The sequence below is a fragment of the Spermophilus citellus genome (genome assembly GCF_964194105.1).
Source record: "Spermophilus citellus genome assembly, chromosome: 11".
NCBI lineage: Eukaryota > Metazoa > Chordata > Mammalia > Rodentia > Sciuridae > Spermophilus > Spermophilus citellus.
In genome coordinates this window covers 80550385-80575983 of record NC_138192.1, presented here as the reverse complement: position 1 = coordinate 80575983, position 25599 = coordinate 80550385, and the positions used below count along the sequence as shown (strand labels likewise).

Below are 25599 nucleotides of genomic sequence, written 5' to 3'. Positions count from 1 at the left end.
TAATTTCATCAACTATCATGTACTACAAATAACAATCAAATAATCTCAGGTGATAGCTATACAGAACAATAATTTTAGACTTAGAATTTAGTACACAAACCAGTGCAACAAATACATTTTTCATTTCTACAGGCTGGCAGCCAGGCATACCAGCTGTAATTAAACAGAGTCAAACTAAAATTCACAAACTAATACCAAAATTTATTCAAATTACTAAAAGAATGTGAAAGCTATTGTGTATATGCATGTATACAAAATTACCTCAGTTTGTTCAAACACGGTCAGTGGGTCACTAATTCCCCTGTAGTTAAAGGCAAAATAGAAGTAGATACATGCACCTGCATCATAAGTCTGCGTTACCCTAAAAGAACAAACAGACAAAAATCCCCACAAGGGTTTTAAGTTAAGTGAGAACAGATTTAACATCTAGACAAAAATCAACTGAATAATCATTAAGCTATAACGTTATTTTCTTTGTGGTTTCCTACTTCATGGAAGGAATGGAGATTGGCTTTCTTTAGAGCTATTACTAAAATAGGTAAAGTGAGAATTTGGTGAGAAAAAGGAGGATTGTACTTCCATTTAAGTGCCAATTTAGTCAATATTTTCAGTACACTCTTGACTGTGCCAAGTTATTAAAACTTGAATGACAAAATTTTTTTATACATTTGATTAGCATTTTATGACAAAATGCTATTTTGTTATCTAGAAGTAATGGGAGATATAAGTAATATGTGTGAAAATATATTTAAAATTTAGACAGGTAAATACCAGTATTAGTTGTTTTAAAATGCAAATTCAAAGTAACATTTAATAAAAGCATGACAATTAAAATTACACCTATCTTGATAATAAAAGTAATATTTTTCTCTTTGACTAATATTTATGCATAGTCCTTCTGTGACTGGTAAAAGACAATATTCAAGGGACATCCATATTACAAATAGTATAGCTCCATTATTTTTCAAAAGCCAAGTATTCTTGCCAAAAGACCAAACAATGAGATGTATACACATAGATATTAATTACATTTTGTATGGGCACAGTAAAGACACATGACGTAAATGTCTCCTCCTTAAGAAAGGTGGTATTAGACTAGAAACAAGAAATTTGGTTCTGTTCATTGGCCCCATCACTGAAAAGCAAAAACATGAAATGCATGGAATAAATATGGGCATGCAAACACTGACTAAAATCAATTTTCATTATTTTATAAATCTATATTGGTAAAATATAGGCAAGTTATAACCTCTTCAAAGTATATTAAGTTGACAGCAATACTATGAACTTGTCATTTGTTTTGATTTTCTAGTTCAAGAGACTTAAGGATTCTGGGCAGAAAAAATTAAAGCACTGAAATTGTTGCTATTAAAGAGGGTAGGGGGAGCTATTTAGTCCTTGCTATAATTTTAAAAATAAATGAAATAAATATCAACAACATTTTTTTTTCTTCACAGTAAGTCAAGTGAACTAGAAGAAACTCTTATAAGCTTTCTATAGTTGATACAAGATACAGTCTCAAAACACAGAGAAACAAATACGAGTAAAGAATGCTGATATTTCTGAGTTCAGTTCAATAGGCTATCTGATGATGCACTAGAGACCTTGAGAGAGACAGAGAGAATATAAAGACAGACAACATCAATCACTTTTTGCAGCCTAAAAAGCACTCTAGACTCTACAAAATACAGATGGGAAATGAAAAGGTTATCACATTGAGTGATGACACAAAGAATAAGAAAACCTGTGTGGGTCAAATTAGGAAATGTACCTAGTTATAAAAGGTATGCCTAAATGAAAACAAAGAAAATGGAAGATATAGTTCTATGTAAGAAAAATGCCATATTACTAACATACAGGATAAGTCAATCAGGAGATAACAGAGGAGACTAAGAAAGATAACTAGGAGCAGAGGAAGCAGATAAGCAATAAGATGGAGGAAACATAGTAGGGACAAAATGAAAATAACCACAATTCTGACATGAGGAATAAGAAAAACCAAGGAATATGAAGACGAAATCAAGACCAAAAGACCAATGGTGAGCAAAGGCTATTATTAATACTGCTGGGACAGCATGTGGAGATGATCTTCACTTTGCACCAGTTCTACAGCACCCACACCCTTTGTGGCACAAAGACTTCCTTTTTTTCTCCCTCACTTCTTCACTTATGCCACTCACCCTGCCTCAATTACTGTCCTTCCTAAGTATGAGCTCCCTTTTTCCTTCTCTTCAAAAACTACCATCCATATCAAAAGAACACAGAAGCCAACTTAAAGTAGTTTCTAACTGCCTAATCTGGGAAAACTTAAACAAGATGAATAGTGATAATCATGGATCTAACTCAGAGAAGAAAACATATATGCATTTATACCAATCAAAGGGGGATTCTTCTAGTGAATTCCAACTGATATATGTAAAAGAAATGATGAAAATAAAAGTTGCCATTTGAAAATTTCACAATAACAACTGTTATTATCTGAAATTATTAATAGGAGACTGATGATTTAGGAGACTGTATGAGAAACAAGATGTTTACATAGTCTCAAAATTTCTTCCCAAAGGGTATTTATTAAGTGAAATAGGAAAAAACAGTAATGTTAGAGCTGTAAAATCAGGCAGGCACCACTTTAACCAAGTAATCAAAGTTAATATCATCAATAATATGACATATCAATGTCATGTACCTGTTGATATGATGTTCCAAGGTTATTCTGTAGCCTTTTTGCCAAAATGTATAAATTGAATTCAATCACAAGGGAACATGAAAAAACAACAACAAAAGAAAAAAAAACTGAATGTCATTTTACAAAACAACTGGCCAGTGAATGTAAAAAAGTGTACAGGTCACCTGAGATAAAGAAAGTGAGGAACTGTTCCAGATTAAAGATGATTGCAAAGACATGAAATCGAAACACACTATGTAATCTTAAGATTGGATACTGAACCAAAAGAAAAAAAAAATAGTGGGAGAAAGGGTAAATAGAAGTGTCTAGATTAGTTAATAGTATTTTAACAACACTTTTTGTTTTAGCAATCATCCTGTAATGATGTGTGATATTATATTTGGAGAAGATGAGTGAAGGGTATATAGAAACTATTAGTTTTGCAACTTTGGGGTAAAGTCTGGATTATCCCCTCCCCCACCACCCACCAAAACTAAAAGCTTAAAAGCAGTGTAAATGTTTCTCTAATTGGCCTAAATAGCAAAAAACAAACAAATAAGCAAACAACAACAACAAAAAACAAACCCAGCTCCTTCTGGTGGTTTCCCCCACCAATCTAATTATACTACTGTTAAGAGAGCCAAAACACACTAGATAGAACTTGGTGATCAGTTATAAGTCCTCCAAACTTCCTCAAAGTTAACAAACATGAGAACTTAAAGCTCAGAAAAAATACCAATTGAGATCAGACTAGATGAACTATAGCATCTTCACTAAACTTATATTAACAATTAGAAGGACTTGGAAAACAAACTGAATTGATCATATGAAATACAGTGAAATGACATGAGCTTAAAATGGTGCTTAAGAACCTACATGTGTTCATGTTGTATATAAGTACATAAAAGATATCAAGAATATTAATTAAATATATTATAATCTGGGCTTTCAAAATGCAACTAGGAAACATTTAAAAGGGAGCTCAGACAATCCTAGTCAAGTCTCCAAATTCAATCTATGGAGGTTTCCACGAAGAATTTAACAGAAGGAACAAATACAGAGGAAATACTTTCTTTACTACACAATACAAACAGAATCTGATCTATAATTTTAATAGCATTTTAGGCCAAATGTTAGGTGCATCAGAACAGAAGAAATGAACTGTTTAACAATAAAATTTGACAGGTAAATGAATGAGTTTACAGCACTTGGTAAAATATAACTCATAAGCGATTCATTAATAACAGCACTAGAAGAGGTAACTAAACATTAATTGAGCATTGCCATCTTCCAGCAAATCTAGGATGTGGATCACCAGTTCAGTTTTCATAGATGAGCAGATTACTAACGTCAACATAAAACATAATGGGCTTAAATGATCAGTAATTCAAACAAAGATAAAGTTTAATAATAAAAACACCTCTTGGAACACCTCCATTTGGGTCCACTTCAGAAAGTAACTCAGGAGAACATACACTGAGCCGGAGCGGCCGAATTCTGGCTCCCGGAACTGCTCTGGCCCAGGGCTAAAGAACCTGCGGAAACTGCTTCTCGGTCCGGATCCTGCTGAATACTGTGGAGGCCAGAGGGGCAGAGCAGAGCCGCCGCCCGCGCCCAGAACAAACCCAGCGACCCGCTGGCGTGGTATCACTTCACCCCAACTGCAGTAGGGGCCGAGCAGAGCCGCCGCCTGAGCCCGCAAGGTAGGCAGACCTGCGACCGACCAGCTGGACAGGACCAGTGGCCTGCCGGCGTGCTAGACACATCACACCAATTGGAGTAGGGGCAGAGCAGAGCCGCCACCCGCACCCGGAACAGGCCTAGCGACCCACCGGCGTGGTATCACTTCACCCCAACAGCAGTAGGGGCCAAGCAGAGCCGCCGCCCGAGCCCGCAAGGTAGGCAGACATGCGACCGACTGGCGGAACAGGCTCAATGGCCTGCCGGCATGGTAGACACGTCACACCAATTGGAGTAGGGGCAGAGCAGAACCGCCACAAGCATCCGGAACAGGCCCAACGACCCGCGGGCATGGTAGTCACATCACCCCAATTGGAGGAGGGGCAGAGCAGAGCCACCACCCGCGACCGCAAGGTAGGCAGACCTGCGACCGACCGGCGGATCAGGCCCTGCGGCCTGCCGGCGTGGTAGACACGTCACCCCTATTGGAGTAGGGGCACAGGAGAGCCTTCGCCGGTGCCCGGAACAGGCCCAGCGGCCTGCCAGCGCTGCAGACACGTCACCCCATTTGGACTAGGGGCAGAGCAGAGCCGCCGCCCGCGCCCGGGACAGGCCCAGAGGCCCGCCAGCGTGGTAGTCACGTCACCCCAATTGGAGTAGGGTGACAGCAGAGCCGCTGCCCGCACCCTGAACAGGCCCAGCGGCCCGCTGGCATGGTAGTCACATCACACCAATTGGAATAGGGGCAGAGCAGAGCCGCCGCCTGCGCCCAGAATATGCCCAGCAGCCTGCCGGCATGGTAGTCACGTCACCCCAATTGGAGTAGGGTCAGAGCAGAGCCGCTGCCCGCACCCTGAACAGGCCCAGCGACCTGACGGCGTGGAAGTCACGTCACCCCAATTGGAGTAGGGGCAGAGCAGAGCCGCCTCCCGCGCCCGAAACAGGCCCATCGACCCGCCGGCGTGGTAGACACGTCACCCCAATTGGAGTAAGGGCAGAGCAGAGCCGCCGCCCGCGCCTGCAAGGTAGGCAGACCTGTGACCGACCAGCAGAACAGGCCCAGGGGTCGACGGGCATGGTAGACACGTCACACCAACTGGAGGACGTGCAGAGCAGAGCCGCCGCCTGCGCCTACAAGGTAGGCAGACCTGCGATCGACCGGCACCACAGACCCAGAGGCCTGCCAGCGTGGTAGACAGATCACCCCAATTGGAGGAGGAGCACAGCCGCTACCCGCCCTGCAAGGGAGACTTTTCAACTATACAAGAGCAATATAAATATATAGGGGGAAAATTTCAAAAACACAACAGTTTCACCAAGCAGAAAGAAACGCTAGCAGTATGAAACGACAAGGAGAGAAAGGACCACAAGCAATGCAGGTCAACTCAACTTTAGTAGAGGTAATAGCTGCAGCAGATGGAATGTCAGATAAAGAATTCGGGATATACATGCTTCAGATGATCTGGAGTCTCAAGGAAGACATTAGACAGCAAAATCAGACAATGAAAGATCACTTCGACAATGAATTACATAAACAATTCCAAGAAGCAAAAGATCAACTATACAGGGAGATAGAGGTAATAAAAAACAAACAAACAGAAATCCTAGAAATGCAGGAAGCAATAAACCAACTTAAAAACTCAATTGAGAATACTACCAGCAGAGTAGAACACTTAGAAGATAGAACATCAGACAATGAAGACAAAGTATTTCAACTTGAAAAGAACATAGACAGCTCAGCAAGACTGTTAAGGAAACATGAGCAGAACATCCAAGAAATATGGGATACTATAAAGAGACCAAACTTAAGAGTCATTGGGATACAGGAAGGTATAGAGCTCCAAAACAAAGGAATGAGCAATCTATTCAATGAAATAATACCAGAAAACTTCCCAGACTTGAAGAATGAGACAGAATCCCAAATCCTAGAAGCCGACAGGACGCTGAATGTGCAAGATCATAAGAGATCCACACCTAGACACATTATAATGAAGATGCCCAGCATACAGAATAAGGAGAGAATTTTAAAAGCTACAAGAAAAAGGAAGCAGATTACACTTAGGGGTAAACCAATCAGGATAACAGCTGATCTTTCAACACAGACCCTGAAAGCTAGAAGATCCTGTAATAACATATTTCAAACACTGAAAGAAAATGGGTTCCAACCAAGAATCGTGTATCCAGTGAAATTAAGCTTCAGGATGGAAGATGAAATTAAAACCTTCCATGATAAACAAAAGATAAAAGAATTTGCAGCTAGAAAACCATCTCTTCAAAACATCCTTGGCAAAACATTACAGGAAGAGGAAATGGAAAATAACAATGAAAACCAACAGTGGGAGGTAGGACAGTAAGGGGGGAAAATAATCAAAGAGGAAAACAAACCATGTTTAGTAACATAAATAAACAAATATGGCTGGAAGAACAAACCATATCTCAATAATAACCCTAAATGTTAATGGCTTAAACTCAACAATTAAGAGACACAGGCTAGTAGAATGGATCACAAAACAAGACCCAACAATATGCTGCCTACAGGAGACGCATTTGATAGGAAAAGATATACATAGACTGAAGGTGAAAGGTTGGGAAAAATCATATCACTCATATGGACTTCGGAAACAAGCAGGAGTGTCCATACTCATATCAAATAAAATAGATTTCAAGCCAAAGTTAATCAAAAGGGATAAAGAGAGACACGACATACTGCTCAAGGGAACCATACACCAACAAGACATAACAATCATAAATATATATGCCCCAAACAATGGTGCAGCTATGTTCATCAAGCAAACTCGTTCTCAAGTTCAAGAGTCTAATATACCACCATACAATAATCATGGGAGACTTCAACACACCTCTCTCACCACTGGACAGATCTTCCAAACAAAAGTTGAATAAGGAAACTATAGAACTCAATAACACAATTAATAACCTAGACTTAATGGACATATATAGAATATACCACCCAACATCAAGCAGTTACACTTTTGTCTCAGCAGCACATGGATCCTTCTCAAAAATAGATCATATATTATGTCACAGGGCAACTCTTAGATAATACAAAGGAGTAGAAATAATACCATGCATCATATCTGATCATAATGGAATGAAACTGAAAATCAACGATAAAAGAAGGAAGGAAAAATCATGCATCACTTGGAGAATGAACAATAGGTTACTGGATGATCAATGGGTTATAGAAGACATCAAGGAGGAAATTAAAAAATTCTTAGAGATAAATGAAAACACAGACACAACATATCGGAATCTATGAGACACATTGAAAGCAGTTCTAAGAGGAAAATTCATTGCTTGGAGTTCATTCCTTAAAAAAAGAAAAAACCAACAAATAATGATCTCATACTTCATCTCAAAATCCTAGAAAAAGAAGAGCAAAACAACAGCAAAAGAAGTAGAAGGCAAGAAATAATTAAAATCAGAGCTGAAGTTAATGAAATCGAAACAAAAGAAACAATTGAAAAAATTGACAAAACTAAAAGTTGGTTCTTTGAAAAAATAAATAAAATCGACAGACCCTTAGCCATGCTGACAAAGAGAAGAAGAGAGAGAACTCAAATTACTAACATACGGGATGAAAAAGGCAACATCACAACAGACACTTCAGAAATACAGAAGATAATCAGAAATTATTTTGAATCCTAATACTCCAATAAAATAGAAGATAGTGAAGGCATCGATAAATTTCTTAAGTCATATGATCTGCCCAGATTGGGTCAGGAGGATATAGACAACCTAAACAGACCAATATCAATTGAGGAAATACAAGAAACCATCAAAAGACTACCAACTAAGAAAAGCCCAGGACCGGATGGGTATATAGCAGAGTTTTACAAAACCTTCAAGAGGAACTAATACCAATACTTTTCAAGCTATTTCAGGAAATAGAAAAAGAGGGAGAACTTCCAAATTCATTCTACGAGGCCAACATCACCCCAATTCCTAAACCAGACAAAGACACTTCAAAGAAAGAAAACTACAGACCAATATCTCTAATGAACCTAGATGCAAAAATCCTCAATAAAATTCTGGCGAATCGGATTCAAGAACATATCAAAAAAGTTGTGCACCATGATCAAGTAGGATTCATCCCTGGGATGCAAGGCTGGTTCAATATACGGAAATCGATAAATGTTATTCACCACATCAATAGACTTAAAAATAAGAACGATATGATCATCTCGATAGATGCAGAAAAAGCATTCGACAAAGTACAGCATCCCTTTATTTTCAAAACTCTAGAAAACCTAGGGATAACAGGAACATATCTCAACATTGTAAAAGCAATCTATGCTAAACCTCAGGCTAGCATCATTCTGAATGGAGGAAAATTGAAGGCATTCCCTCTAAAATCTGGAACAAGACAGGGATGCCCTCTCTCACCATTTCTGTTCAACATAGTTCTCAAAACACTGGCCAGAGCAATTAGACAAACGAAAGAAATTAAAGGCATAAAAATAAGAAAAGAAGAACTTAAATTATCACTATTTGCAGATGACATGATTCTATACCTAGCAGACCCAAAAGGGTCTACAAAGAAACTATTAGAGCTAATAAATGAATTCAGCAAAGTGGCAGGAAATAAAATCAACACGCATAAATCAAAGGCATTCCTGTATATCAGTGACAAATCCTCTGAAATGGAAATGAGGAAAAACACTCCATTCACAATATCCTCAAAAAAAAAAATAAAAATACTTGGGAATCAACCTAACAAAAGAGGTAAAAGATTTATACAATGACAACTACAGAATCCTAAAGAGAGAAATAGAAGATCTTAGAAGTTGGAAAAATATACCCTGTTCATGGATAGGCAGAACTAACATAATCAAAATGGCGATATTACCAAAAGTTCTCTATAGGTTTAATGCAATGCCAATCAAAATCCCAACGGCATTTCTTGTAGAAATAGAGAAAGCAATCATGAAATTCATATGGAAAAATAAAAGACCCAGAATAGCAAAAACAATGTTAAGCAGGAAGTGTGAATCAGGCGGTATAGGAATACCAGACTTCAAACTATACTACAGAGCAATAGTAACAAAAACAGCATGGTACTGGTACCAAAACAGGCGGGTGGACCAATGGTACAGAATAGAGGACACAGAAACCAATCCACAAAACTACAACTATCTCATATTTGATAAAGGGGCTAAAAGCATGCAATGGAGGAAGGATAACATCTTCAACAAATGGTGCTGGGAAAACTGGAAATCCATATGCATCAAAATGAAACTGAATCCCTTTCTCTCGCCATGCACAAAAGTTAACTCAAAATGGATCAAGGAGCTTGATATCAAATCAGAGACACGGTGTCTGATAGAAGAAAAAGTTGGCTACGATCAGTATATATCAGTATACAGTATGTATACTGTGGTGTCGGGCTCCAAATTCCTCAATAGGACACCCATAGCACAACAGTTAATAACTAGAATCAACAAATGGGACTTACTCAAACTAAAAAGTTTTTTCTCAGCAAAAGAAACAATAAGAGAGGTAAATAGGGAGTGTACATCCTGGGAACAAATTTTTACTCCTCAAACTTCAGATAGAGCCCTAATATCCAGAGTATACAAAGAACTCAAAAAATTAGACAATAAGATAACAAATCACCCAATCAACAAATGGGCCAAGGACCTGAACAGACACTTCTCAGAGGAGGACATACAATCAATCAACAAGTACATGAAAAAATGCTCACCATCGCTAGCAGTCAGAGAAATGCAAATCAAAACCACCCTAAGATACCATCTCACTCCAGTAAGATTGGCAGCCATTAGGAAGTCAAACAACAACAAGTGCTGGCGAGGATGTGGGGAAAAGGGTACACTTGTTCATTGTTGGTGGGACTGCAAATTGATGCAGCCAATTTGGAAAGCAGTATCGAGATTTCTTGGAAAGCTGGGAATGGAACCACCATTTGACCCAGCTATTGCCATTCTCGGTCTATTCCCTAAAGACCTAAAAAGAGCATGCTACAGGGACACTGCTACATCGATGTTCATAGCAGCACAATTCACAATAGCAAGACTGTGGAACCAACCTAGATGCCCTTCAGTAGATGAATGGATAAAAAAAAAATGTGGCATTTATACACAATGGAGTATTACTCTGCATTAAAAAATGACAAAATCATAGAATTTGGAGGGAAATGGATGGCATTAGAGCAGATTATGCTAAGTGAAGCCAGCCAATCCCTAAAAAACAAAAGCCAAATGTCTTCTTTGATATAAGAAGAGTAACTAAGAACAGATTACGGACGAAGAGCATGAGAAGAAGATTAACATTAAACAGGGATGAGAGGTGGGAGGGAAAGGGAGAGAGAAGGGAAATTGCATGGAAATGGAAGGAAACCCTCAGGGTTATACAAAATTACATACAAGAGGAAGTGAGGGGAAAGGGAAAAATAATACAAGGGGGAGAAATGAATTACAGTAGAGGGGGTAGAGAGAGAAGAGGGGAGGGGAGGGGAGGGGAGAGGGGATAGTAGAGGATAGGAAAGGCAGCAGAATACAACAGACACTAGTATGGCAATATGTAAATCAATGGAAGTGTAACTGATGTGATTCTGCAATCTGTATACGGGGTAAAAATGGGAGTTCATAACCCACTTGAATCAAAGTGTGAAATATGATATGTCAAGAACTATGTAATGTTTTGAACAACCGACAATAAAAAAATAAAAAAAAAAGATGAAATCAGGTTTGATGGACCCTTTGAAATTATACATCCCTGTAACAATACAAGTTGTTTATTATCAGTAAAAAAAAAAAAAAAAATGAAAACAAAAATTGATGGAAAACTTTTTAAGATATTGTGTATTTGGTTTCTGAAAAACACTATGATGTTTGATATCCTTGTTAAACAAAAACTATGATCTCTTATAATATGAAATCAATAAAATATGTTAATACAAAAAAAAAGTAACTCAGATCTAACTCCTTTTAAAACAGATTAATTCCAGCACTAAAGACACTTAAACACTAACCTCTTTCAAAATCATCTGCACAAATAAAAATGTGGCTGTCAAAGTCACTTCATTATTTTTTCATTTCTAAAACTTTTTTGTGCTTTATTCTGTCTGGGGTACTTTCTTACGTTAGATTCACTAACAATTCCTTCCCATATAACTTCCTCAAAAGAGTTAGGGTTAAAATATCTATTCCAATGTACAAATTACATTTTAATGGTTAAAAATTAAATAATCCAATAAATGAACCCTTATAACCTGAATTATTTTTCTTGAGTTCTTTGATTTTAGAGTTATTAATTATTTAAAAATAATCTTGGAATAGCTTTTTTTTAAAAACTGGTTTGAAAAATGCATCTCATACATTCAATAGAGAATAATCTCCTTGGTCACTTTTAAGCAGATCAAATAAAATTAAATAAAAATCAAAACTCTAGTTAAATGTTAGATTAAAAAAGTAAAAGTAAAAGAATGATTCAAAATTCTAATTTACCAAAGCTATTTAAATAATTATACTTTGTCCATTCTAAACTGGTTTCATAAAGTAATCACAAAAACTTAACACATAGAACTTTTATAAGAAAATCTTTATTACAAAAATAGCTATTTAATAAACACAACTCTTAAGGTTTAGATCTGGAATGACACCTAAGTTTCATGTGTTCAGAGGTGAAGCTCTGAGGAAATGATTGGATCATGAGGGCTTTGAGGATTAATCCAATAATGGCTGGATAAACTACTGGAAAGTGGGACCTAGTTGGAGGAGGTAAGGCACTAGGGGCATGCCCTGGAAGGGTTTATCTTCTCCTTGTCCACCCCCTGACTTTCAATTGCTATGAGATGAATTGCTTTCCTTCGCCATACTTCTGCCTTGGAGCTGGCTAACCATGAACTCAAAGTTCTAAAACCTAGAGCCAAAATAATTTTTTTTCCTTTTCTACATTGTTCCTCTCATGTATTTTGATCACAGCTACAAATAGCCAACTAACAATAACATATAGCCAATTCAATTTGATTATATTAATTCTAATGTCTACAAAACATAATAAAGATGCGTAGCCTTACAAATACTTTCTGAAAAATGAAGATTTAACTGTTAATTATGGAGTACACTCCAAGGCAGAATATTTTGCTTTCCACTCATTTTCAATTAAGTAAATATTTATCACAATGAAGGAAGAGGAGGTTCTCAAGTGACACTGAATAGGGAGTTGGGACAAAAGGAGGAAGAGAAGAGGGCAAAAATATAAAAATTTCCACTTGACCAAAAAAAGGAATAATACTTTCTCAACTACACAATAATTAATTCTAGTTTATTATTCTCTGACTTAAAATACTTCAAACTTTAATGATAATAAGTCGCCTTTGGATATTTGTTTCAGGATTATAATAAAAGAGGCCTAATAGATTGTCAAGAGCAGAAATAAGGATCAATTTGAGATAATATGAGTAAATACAACTTTTTTTTTCCTTTAGATTTTAAGGAATTTAAAGGTTCATTTTTAAAGACACCAATTTTTTAATTTAAAAATTAAAAATGTTACATGTATATTCTTTGGATTGAACCCAGTGCCTTACATGTGCGAGGCAAGTGCTCTACCACTCAGCCACAACCTCAGCCCCTACATGTATATTCTTACAACTTTATTTAGAAAGGTTTTCTCCAAAGTCAATGACTAAACCAACATTAGCTTTATGAAGTTATAGTTTTTTCTTATATAGAACAAGGCCTCTACTTTTCCTCCTTTGGACATCTCAAATGCCCAGTCAATAACTGTTAAAATCTACATTTTATATCCTGCCACTTTGCTGAATTCATTTATTAGTTCTAGTAGTTTCTTTGTAGACCCTTTTGGGTCTTCTAGGTATAGGATCATGTCATCTGCAAATAGTGATAATTTAAGTTCTTCTTTTCCAATTTTTATGCCTTTAATTTCTTTCGTCTAATTGCTCTGGCCAGTGTTTCAAGAACTATATTGAATAGAAGTGGAGATAGAGGGCATCCCTGTCTTGTTCCGGATTTTAGAGGGAATGCCTTCAACTTTTGTCCATTCAGAATGATGCTAGCCTGGGGCTTAGCATAGATAGCTTTTACAATGTCAAGGTAAGTTCCTGTTATCCCTAATTTTTCTAATGTTTTGAACATAAAGGGATGCTATTGCCCTTCTTGGACTATTCCCTGAAGACCTTAAAAGAGCATGCTACAGGGATACTGCCACATCGATGTTCATAGCAGCACAATTCACAATTGCTAGACTGTGGAACCAACCCAGATGCCCCTCAGTAGATGAATGGATAAAAAAAATGTGGCATCTATACACAATGGAGTACTATGCAGCAATAAAAAATGACAAAATCATAGAATTTGCAGGGAAATGGACGGCACTAGAGCAGATTATGCTTAGTGAAGCTAGCCAATCCCTAAAAAACAAATGCCAAATGTCTTCTTTGATATAATGAGAGCAAATATGAACAGAGCAGAGAGGAAGAGTAGGAAGAAAAGAGTAACATTAATCAGTGACATGAGATGGGAGGGAAAGGGAGAGATGAGGTAAATTGCATGGAAATGAAGGGAGACCCTCATTGCTATACAAAATTACATATAAGAGGTTGGGAGGGGAATGGGAAAATAAACAAGGAGAGAAATGAATTACAGTAGATGGGGTAGAGAGAGAAGAAGGGAGGGGAGGGGAGGGGGGATAGTAGGGGATAGGAAAGGTAGCAGAATACAACAATTACTAATAGGGCATTATGTAAAATTGTGGATGTGTAACCGACATGATTCTGCAATCTGCATTTGGGGTAAAATTGGGGGTTCATAACCCACTTCAATCTAATGTATGAAGTATGATATGTCAAGAGCTTTGTGAAGTTGTGAACAACCAATAAAAAACAAATAAAATAAAATAAAATAAAAAATGACAAAATTATAAAAAAAGAAAAAAATCTACATTTTAAAAATTTTATTTTCTCTATTCCAAGTATACTTGTTCTAAAGCATGTTAAAATGCTGACTTGACTTGATACTTTCTGTAATGCTCATCAAACCCTGAAAGATTCCCCCACACAGAAACAGAAAAGACCATTTGCAATGAGAACTTTCTCATTGAAATGAGCAGTTTCCTCAGATCTCGTGTTAGAATTCTACTTTCCTGCTCTTCAGAAGCACACATTTAGCAAATGCTTTAAGGATACTTCTCCCAGATTTGTCCCCACGGCTCAGGAGCCCGGCGTATCCTCTGCCACCCTGCCCCCAGCTCTTTTTGCGGATCTTCCTTCGTATAATTCCTATTTTTGCCCCCTGATGCAAGCCTCCTTAGGTTTATAGACAAATATATTCTACACTGAGAAGGAAGATCGCTTCACAAGTTAAAATACAATGGAGGCATGAGCTGGAGGAGGGAATGATATTCAGTGGTGTTTTTCTCAGGTGAAAGGAGCAGTTGATGATGATGTAGCAGAAGCAGATATAATTTCTACAGTAGAATTTAATCATTCTGGAGAATTACTAGCAACAGGAGATAAAGGTGGTAGAGTTGTCATCTTTCAACAGGAGCAGGAGCGCCTTTGACCTGAAGATCTCAAAGTGCTTTACAAACACTAATGAATTAATCCTCACAACACCCCAGTGAGAACAAAATACAGTCTCATAGCAGAGGAGAATATAATGTTTACAGCACCTTCCAGAGCCATGAACCAGAATTTGACTACTTGAAAAGTTTAGAAATAGAAGAAAAGATCAACAAAATTAGGTGGTTACCCCAGAAAAATGCTGCTCAGTTTTTATTGTCTACCAATGATAAAACAATAAAATTATGGAAAATCAGTGAAAGGGATAAAAGACCAGAAGACTATAACTTGAAAGAGGAAGATGGAAGGTATAGAGATCCTACTACAGTTACTACACTACGAGTGCCAGTCTTTAGACCTATGGATCTAATGGTCGAGGCTAGTCCACGAAGAATATTTGCCAATGCTCATACATACCACATCAACTCAATTTCTATAAATAGTGATTATGAAACTTATTTATCTGCTGATGATTTGCGGATTAATCTTTGGCATCTGGAAATTACAGACAGAAGTTTTAATATTGTGGATATCAAGCCTGCCAATATGGAAGAGCTCACAGAAGTGATCACAGCAGCAGAATTCCATCCAAATAGCTGTAACACATTTGTGTACAGCAGCAGTAAAGGAACTATTCGGTTATGTGACATGAGGGCATCTGCCCTCTGTGATAGGCATTCTAAACTGTTTGAAGAACCCGAAGACCCCAGTAACAGGTCATTTTTTTCTGAAATTATCTCTTCTATTTCTGATGTAAAATTCAGCCATAGTGGTCGCTATATGATGACTAGAGACTATTTGTTGGTCAAAATTTGGGACTTAAATATGGAAAACAGGAGAGTGGAAACATACCAGGTTCATGAATACCTCAGAAGTAAACTCTGTTCACTGTATGAAAATGACTGCATATTTGACAAATTTGAATGCTGTTGGAATGGATCTGACAGCGTTGTCATGACTGGATCTTACAATAATTTCTTCAGAATGTTCGACAGGAACACAAAGCGAGATATAACTCTAGAAGCATCACGAGAAAACAATAAGCCTCGCACGGTTTTGAAGCCACGCAAAGTCTGTTCAAGCGGCAAGCGAAAGAAAGATGAAATAAGTGTTGACAGTCTAGACTTCAATAAGAAAATCCTTCATACGGCCTGGCACCCCAAGGAAAATATCATTGCTGTAGCTACTACAAACAATCTGTATATATTTCAAGACAAAGTGAATTAGGGTTGGCATTCCTAGCGGAAGAGCCCACTTCCTGCTTAGTTGAGATAGTTGAATCTAGCATTCGTACCTATAAAAGAGAGAAGTCCATTGTGGCACCCCTTTCCAGTGTTTGACAGTGTGCCATTCGACAACACATTTTTATAGCTACATGGAGAAAACTCTGTGGGTTATCATTGTAGTGTTCTCCATGCCTGCTAGCCATTTAGGTAAGGGTAGGGCACTTTTAATTTAAATGACTTCTTGCACCATCTTGCCTAATGGACTAGATTGGACTGTATCAACATTGAGTTACTCCACTTTTTATGCCTTCCATTGTGATGACGTCAAACACAGTGAAAGCCTTCAGTCATGCTATGGGATTTGTGTATCCTCATTACTGTATCATTTGTTGGGTATACCCCTTCTCCCTTTTTTAAATTAAATACAGCTCATTCTTACTGTGGCTTGTAGCATTCCTCCTCTCTGGCCTCCTGGACTCTCCCCCTTCATCTCTCTTACCCTTGCTCCTTCCACCCAGTCTTGGTGGTGGTATAGTAAGAAAGAAAGAACGAAAGCACACACAAAATGAGTCAGTTTGGGATCAGTGATAAAGGGGGTATATGTTGCGAACAAATGTTCTAATAACAGTTGGCTGTAATCACTCCTTGCCATGTCTGGCACTGAAAATAAGGAAAAAAAAAAACTACTACTGAATAAAAGTGACAAAGAATGGAAAAAAAAAAAAGGATACTTCTCCCAATGGAAGTAATTTTACAATACCAACTTTTCAAAGTAGGCAGGAAGTTGGCAAGGTGGGTTGGCAGGCCAAGGTTCCTAGGCTGGAATAGGCCTTGATCTGTTTCCCAGGCTGAAATTAAGTAATTCAAATCAGAGAAATAAGCTTCATTAATAGAAATGCAGATACCCTTTGACTTATGATGGTGTTTTGTCCAAATATAATCATTATAGAAATACTGTAAGCTGAAAATGCATCATATATACTTAATTTACCAAACACAGGGTTAGCATAATCTATCTTAAATATGCTCAGAACACTTAAATTAGCTTATAATTGGGAAAAATCAACACAGTCTATTTTGTAATAAATTGTTTAATATCTCATGTAACTTACTGAATACTCAACTGAAAGTGAAAAAACAGTGCTTGTGCACTATTGTGAATTTGAAAAATTTTAAGTCAAACCATCATAATTCAGGGACAGTCTTGCATATAGAAATGTTATGCTGAAGCACATTTGTTTTTGAAGTCCAGTGTCAGGCGCACTTAATAACAGAGACATGTTATTTCCAAAACTATCTATTTTTTTTTATTTTGTAAAAGTTTATTTCTGAAATATTAAATGTGTTCTTGAAAGCCTCCCCCAACACATACAGAATAAAATTGGGACAGTTATACAATACAGAATGCTAGATCATTACTGTTAGATTCAAATTAATTCTATAACTTTTTATAGAGAAGTCAATTGTTTGACTTGATACATTTCATCTTCTGTGTTTGCACAGAAAATTAATATCAAAAGACTGAATACAAAATGTCCTTGCTCAAGGAATCTTCCTTTTTTGGGCTGGCACTATGTAACAAAGATCATCAGCTAAACAAACTGTGTTGAGAGCCACAGCCAAAGGGGCCCCAGCAAACTTCCAGCTGCCAGCAAACTTCCAGCTGCCGGCTAATGATTGGCTCACAGCGGCCCCAGCAACATCTAGCTGATTGGCTCCTCTGCGGTGATGTTGGGCTGTTTCCCTGCCCTTCAGACTGCCAGCTGATGATTGGCTCACAGCGGCCCCAGCAACATCTAGCTGATTGGCTCCTCCACGGAGCTGCTCATTGGGGGACTTCTTTGGCTCTGCCCACACGACCCAGCCAATCAGCCTCAAGAGCAGGAGGATTGTGGGAGGTGGTGTGGTTTGTGTGGGAGTGAGAGGCTTGTGGGAAGCCGGTGGTGGCAGTTGGGCTCTGAGGGTTTTTTCCTGAGGAGCTGTTTTGTTTGGCGTTTGTAGTTCTAAAAATAAAGTTAGTTTCTTTTGACAAGTGGCTCCTGAATTGTGCCCAGCCAGACTGCGGCATTTGGTGGCCCGCACGGGGAGCGACTGAGGGTAAGTAAACTGCTCGCCCCTGAGGGCAGGGCGAGAGGATGGGTAGCCATTCTAAGATTCCTCTTTTGTTTTGCTTCATTTTTGTTTTAACTTGCCTGTCCCTGGAGATGAGTGAGACGGAAGAAAAACCGCTCACATCTGAGGAAACACTATTTGCGTCTGAGGAACAGATAGGGAGAAAGGACGGATGGACATTTCAGGAGGATAGAAAGGTTGATATAATGATTTTGTATGGTTCCATTTTTATTTCATTCTGTCTCGGTTTTGTTTGGCGTCATCTTGTTGGGTTGTATTATAGCAGAAATACAGGATCAGCAATTAGTAAAAAACAAACCAAAAGACTGTTAAGTAAATTGTTAGAGGAAGGAGGCATCTCAGTAAAATCAAGAACAGTCAGGGCATACGTTGATATAATACAAAAATGTAGCCCATGGCTTTTTAAGGACGAGCTGTTAGATATATCACAATGGAACCATCATGGTGAAGATTTAAAAAGAATAGAAAAGAACAACCCAGGGACTCTGCCAGTTGGCACATTGCCATTGTGGACACTCGTATCTGGTTTGCTTAGTCCAAAGCCTTCAATTCAGACAAAGGTAGAGGAAGGAGAAGACATATTGATTCAAGTAAAAGAGAAGGTCTCTCAAGTTAGTCAGAAAGAGCAAAAGATTCAAGTAAAAGAGAAGGTCTTTCAAGCTAGTGAGACAAAGGAAGGAAGTTTAGAGCAGAAAAAGCCATCAGGAGAAAAGTTACAACAGGAGACTGCTAATAACACCTTTCTATCAGAGAGCGTAAGTGTCCAACCAACAGCACCACCTCTACAGGAGACTGCTACTAACAGCATTCTATCACCAGAGGGCATAAGTGTCCAATCAACAGCACCACCTCCATATGCTAGGAGACTCCCAACCCCCGCAGTTGATAGTTGGGATCCTGAGACAGGATCTCAAGTATGCCCTGTATTTGAGGTAGGAGGGCAGCGAATTTACCAGGGTTTAAATTTCAAAACAGTGAAGGAGCTAAAAGAGGCTGTAACAACCTATGGTCCCCAAGCACCCTTCACTGTAAGCTTGGTCGAATCCATTACCAACTTAAACATGACGCCAGCAGATTGGGCTAATATTTTTAAAGCTGTACTAAATGGAGGACAATACCTGTTATGGAAGGTTGCCAATGAGGAATTTTGCAAGGAGACGGCTAGGCGAAATGCAGCAGCTGGTTATTCTCAGAGAAATCTAGATATGTTGTTAGGAAAGGGACCTTATGAGGATCAGCAGCAACAAATTGCATATGATCCTGGTGTATATTTACAAATTGCTGTAGATGCAGTTAAGGCATGGAAGACTTTACAAGGACATGGAGGTTTACAAGGTCAATTATCTAAGATAATACAAGGAGCTAATGAACCTTACGCTGAATTTGTAGATAGGCTTATTCAAACAGCTACCAGAGTTTTTGGGAATACAGAACAAGCAATGCCATTAATAAAACAACTGGTTATGACCAAGCGAATCGTTGGTGCAGAGATATCATTAGACCATGGAAACAGGAAGATTTAAACACATATATTAAATTATGTAGAGACATTAATGAACAAAAGCAAGTCATGGCAGCTGCAGTAAAACAGGCTTTAGATACCAGGCCAAGAACATGCTACAATTGTCAACAAACAGGACATTTTAAAAGGAATTGCCCCATAGGAGGAGGGTTTAACAAAACTAGGTATCAAAGGAGTAGAATACCGGGTATTTGCCCACAATGCCGTAGAGGGAGACATTGGGCTAATGAATGCCGTTCTCAAACCACCATAGAGGGTACTCCATTATCAAAAAACGAACAAGGACAAGGTGTTTATCCACAATATCGTGGACAAAGGCATCGGGCTCCGTTGCCAAAAAATGGACAGGGGGCCCCAATGCTCCGGGGCCCCAAGCCACAAATATACGGAGCACTGGAGGAACCCAGCAACCCCATCAGAGTAGTGACCAGGACACATTGTCCATCAGATCCCTCTTCAGACAAACCAGAGGGAGCGCAGGGTTGGACATCTGCGCCTCCGCCAAATCAGTACTAACTCCAGAGATGGGAGTTCAAATCATTCCCACAGGGGTAAAAGGACCTCTTCCCAAAGGAACAGTAGGCTTATTATTGGGACGCAGCTCTTCTACTCTAAAAGGACTTTTGATAAGTCCTGGGGTAATTGATCCCGATTATGAAGGTAAAATAAAAATTATAGCCAGTTCTCCAAAGGGTATATCAGTAATTTCACCAGGAGATAGAATAGCACAGTTACTAATAATACCAAGCCTACATGATAAATTTTCCAGTCATGCTGTAGAAAGAGGTTCCAAGGGATTAGGCTCCACAGGTGTAGATTGGGCTATGCTTTCTTTAAATTTAAGATTCTCGCCCCATGCTAAAACTAAGTATTCAAGGACATGAATTTAATGGGCTACTGGATACAGGTGCAGACCTTAGCATCATCTCTCGTCAAGAATGGCCAAAACATTGGCCATTACAACAAGCCACTCAAACGCTTCGAGGCCTAGGAGTGGCGACTAATCCCGATAGAAGCGCAATGGTATTAGATTGGAAGGATCCTGAAGGATGTGAAGGAACTATACAACCATATGTATTGGATCATCTTCCCGTAAATTTATGGGGACGAGATGTCTTAGATCAATTAGGTTTGACATTAACAAATAACATCAATCAAAATGCACCCACTATTATGGCTAGACAAGGTTTTAGGAAAGGAAAAAGATTAGAAAAACAAGAACAAGGTATAGCAGCACCAATACAAATAGATCAAGGAACAGACAGACATGGGTTGGATTTTCACAAAGGGCCACTGAGACAATAAAAATTACATGGAAATCAGAAAGACCAGTATGGGTTCCTCAGTGGCCCTTGACTAAAGAAAAGATACAAGTAGCCCATGATCTGGTCAAACAACAATTAGCGGAAGGACATATACAACCTTCTGTATCTCCCCATAATACTCCCGTTTTTGTCATCAAAAAGAAATCTGGTAAATGGAGATTATTGCAAGATTTAAGAGCCATTAATAATGAAATGGTCATTATGGGACCTGCTCAATCAGGGATTCCTCAATTGTCTGCTTTGCCAAAAACTTGGTATGTTTTAGTTATAGATATTAAAGATTGTTTTTTTTCAATTCCAATTCATCCTGAGGATAGTCCATGTTTTGCATTTACTATCGCTGCACTAAATCATGAAGGTCCTGATCAGAGATATGAATGGAAAGTACTCCCTCAAGGGATGGCTAACAGCCCAACTATGTGTCAAATTTATGTTAACAAAGTAATCCAGCCACTTAGAAATCAAAATCCTGAACTACAAATATTTCACTATATGGATGATGTATTATTAGCACACAAAGCTAAAAACACATTGCTAGAATGTTATGCCACACTTACAAATTTATTAAAAAATTATAATCTAGAGATAGCAATAGATAAAGTACAATTAAATTTTCCAATTAATTATTTAGGAGTTCTATTGTCCTCAACCATGGTCCGTCCACCAAAAATTCAAATACGAGTAGATCAACTCAAATCACTTAATGACTTTCAAAAGTTATTAGGAGACATAAATTGGATAAGACCTTATCTAGGTATTCCAACAGGAGAATTAGGACCTTTATTTGATATCCTAAAAGGTCCATCAGATCCAAATTCACCCCGAATGTTAACGCCTGAAGCAAGAAAGGCATTAAAAATCATTGAAACATATATGGAAAATATGCATTTGGATAGAATTGATATAAGTTTGCCTTTATTATTTATTGTACTACCAACAAAAAATATTCCTACAGGAGTATTTTGGCAAGAAGGTCCATTATTATGGATACATTTATCTTATTCTCCTAACACTATTCTTACTAGGTATCCTGAGGCTGTAGGACAATTAATACTCAAAGGAATAAAAACAGCAAAGGGAGTATTTGGAATTTCTCCCAATAAAATTATTACTCCATATACTATGAATCAAATTGATGAATTAGCTAATGAGTTAAATACTTGGGCAATAATCATGTGCAAATCTAATGTTTCATTTGATAACCACTTACCATCTAATCCTTTATTGTCTTTTTGATCATTGCATCCTGTAATTTTTCCAAAAATGACAAGAAAAACACCTATCATGAATGCTCCAAATATATTCACTGATTGGTCAAATAATGGTACAGCAGCAATAGTTACACCTGATCAAACTTTTACATTTTTAGTACCCAAACAATCAGCTCAAAAGGTAGAGCTTAATGCAGTATTACAAGCTTTTGTGATGTTTAAAGATTCTGTATTTAATTTATTTTCTGATAGTCAGTATAAAGTTAATGCTATAATATCCCTTGAAGATGCTGGTAGGATTTCCCCTTCTTCTACTGTTTTCTCTTTGTTTTCCACTATACAAAGTTTAATCTGGGACAGAAAAGATCCATTCTTTATAGGACATATCAGGGCACATACAGGATTGCCTGGAGCCCTTAGTTTGGGCAATGATTTAGCAGATAAAACTACACATGACATACATATTTTCTCTACACTAGAAGAAGCTATAAATTTTCATAAAAGGTTCCATGTCAATGCTAATACTTTACAAAAGCGTTTTAAAATAACTAAGGAACAAGCTAGACAAATAATAAAACAATGTCAAAATTGTGTGACCTTTTTACCACAAGTTAATCTTGGAGTCAATCCTAGAGGATTGATACCTAACCATATTTGGCATATGGACGTCACACACTTGCCAGAATTTGGAAAATTAAAATATTTGCATGTTACAGTTGATACTTCTTCTGGATTTTTGATGGACTCCCTTCATGCCGGAGAAAAAACTAAAGATGTTATAGCTCATTGCTTACAAAATTTTGCCACTGTGGGCATTCCAAAACAGTTAAAAACAGATAATGTCCCTGGTTATACTTCTACCTCTTTTAAACAATTTTCCTCATCATTTGGCATTACTCATATAACAGGAATCCCATACAATCCACAGGGACAAGGCATAGTTGAAAGAGCTCATCAAACTATTAAAATGTACTTATTAAAGCAAAAAGACGGAATTGGAAAGGGGTATATATTCCCCAAAGATAAACTTAAAATAACCCTTTTTACTCTAAACTTTTTAAATTTGGATTCATCAGGACTTAGTGCTGCAGAAAGGCATATGTGTCCAAAAAATGTACATAAGCCCAAGGTACTTTGGAAAGATATTCTAACAGGACAATGGAAAGGTCCTGACCCAGTAATTGTCTGGAGTCGGGGGTCTGTTTGTGTGTTTCCACAGGAAGAACAGCAGCTAATTTGGATTCCAGAAAGATTAACTAAAATCCTGACCCAGTGATTGTCTGGAGTCGGGGGCCTGTTTGTGTATTTCCACAGGGAGAACAGCAGCCGATTTGGATTCCAGAGAGATTAACTAAAGCGATTTCTACAGACCAAAAAGAAGATGATTTGGCCCAAATCCATAACAGCTGATATTCAAAACTCCAATTTGGCTATCCTTACATCTGCGACAGAACCAGGATGCTTTTTTCAATATCTATTTTATTATTGCCCTTTCCCATATCATGAAGTTCTATTTTGTTTTTTGAGCTCATACAGACCTAGGTTAATGTTTTGCTGATCAGTTCTATTTTTTTTTTTTGACTATAGAGTTTTAAACATTGCAATGGAGATTTCACCTGTAAAAAGTTATAAGGCCTTTACTGTTATGTTATGTGTTGTATGTATTATATTATGTGTGCACACCTGTGTTTTGTGTTATATGTTTGAATGTACGTATGTCCATATATCATATATGATGAGTGCACATGAAAAAATGGATCCAAATATTTTTTTTATTCACGTGATTTAAATGGTTTAATTTAAATTGGGTAAATAACTATTAAGAATTGTTTTAATATGTAAACAAAAAAGAAGGTTAACAGATCTGTTTGTTTACTTTCACCTTTCCTTTTCATTATATTTAATAATTCTCTTCAAGATAATGTAAATTGTTAAGAAAATTGTTTTCTTTTAGTGGCTTCTGGAATGTTACATAATTTTTTCTTTAGCCATTATTGCCAGAATTCCTATCTTCATCCCAGTGCCGGTGAAGACAAAGATAAAACTAATCTACAGCTTCTGCAATAGCCATCACTGAACTGCTTGCAGAACTTGCCTAAACTATGTGCAGAACTTGCAGAACTTGCCTAGACTTGCCTAGACTATGCATTGTGAACTATCTGTTGGTGCAGCGACTTGTGGTAGTGTTGGGGTGTTTTTGCTGATGATGTCATCGGTGGTACAATTTTTCCAACAAGAGCCATCAGTTGGCTTGGTGTATCTTCCTCCCTTCTGCTTGTCATGACAAAGACCTCTCCACAGGTGTGGCTGTATACTGGACCGGTAGTCAATGACGGGTAAGATCCAATTACAATGGTACCAACCTAAGTCAGGAGGCTGACGCCCTGAGGTCAGCTCATCCGAAGACGGGTAAGAACCATATGTAGTATTGGACAACCTAAGGCAGGCACGGTCCCCAAGCCACATGCTTGTTGTTTAAACAGAGAGGGGGAGATGTTGAGAGCCACAGCCAAAGGGGCCCCAGCAAACTTCCAGCTGCCAGCAAACTTCCAGCTGCCGGCTGATGATTGGCTCACAGCAGCCCCAGCAACATCTAGCTGATTGGCTCCTCTGCAGTGATGTTCATTGGGCTGTTTCCCTGCCCTTCAGACTGCCAGCTGATGATTGGCTCACAGCGGCCCCAGCAACATCTAGCTGATTGGCTCCTCTGCGGTGATGTTCATTGGGCTGTTTCCCTGCCCTTCAGACTGCCAGCTGATGATTGGCTCACAGCGGCCCCAGCAACATCTAGCTGATTGGCTCCTCCACGGAGCTGCTCATTGGGGGACTTCTTTGGCTCTGCCCACACGACCCAGCCAATCAGCCTCAAGAGCAGGAGGATTGTGGGAGGTGGTGAGGTTTGTGTGGGAGTGAGAGGCTTGTGGGAAGCCGGTGGTGGCAGTTGGGCTCTGAGGGTTTTTTCCTGAGGAGCTGTTTTGTTTGGCGTTTGTAGTTCTAAAAATAAAGTTAGTTTCTTTTGACAAGTGGCTCCTGAATTGTGCCCAGCCAGACTGCGGCATTTGGTGGCCCGCACGGGGAGCGACTGAGGGTAAGTAAACTGCTCGCCCCTGAGGGCAGGGCGAGAGGATGGGTAGCCATTCTAAGATTCCTCTTTTGTTTTGCTTCATTTTTGTTAATATCAAAAGACTGAATACAAAATGTCCTTGCTCAAGGAATCTTCCTTTTTTGGGCTGGCACTATGTAACAAAGATCATCAGCTAAACACAAAACACACTG

At 38.3% G+C, this 25599-nt stretch overlaps 2 protein-coding genes across 4 annotated transcripts in view; one reads left to right on the top strand and one right to left on the bottom strand.

Annotated features, from left to right (window-relative positions):
• The window catches only part of AGPS (alkylglycerone phosphate synthase), a 157589-nt gene that overhangs the window by 17053 nt on the left and 114937 nt on the right, over positions 1-25599 (bottom strand). For 2 of the 3 annotated variants that reach the window (XM_081261087.1, XM_081261086.1), the window contains exon 18: positions 262-361. The exons of the other annotated variant lie outside the window; for it this stretch is intronic. In XM_081261087.1, the coding sequence (XP_081117213.1) occupies positions 262-361 (100 nt within the window). The remainder of the gene's footprint in view (positions 1-261; positions 362-25599) is intronic. 3 annotated transcript variants of the gene reach the window in all.
• LOC308631225 (serine/threonine-protein phosphatase 2A 55 kDa regulatory subunit B alpha isoform-like) lies at positions 15118-16846 on the top strand. The gene has a single exon (XM_081262213.1). It carries the CDS (start codon positions 15267-15269, stop codon positions 16131-16133), a length of 867 nt encoding a protein of 288 aa, XP_081118339.1. The 5' UTR covers positions 15118-15266; the 3' UTR covers positions 16134-16846.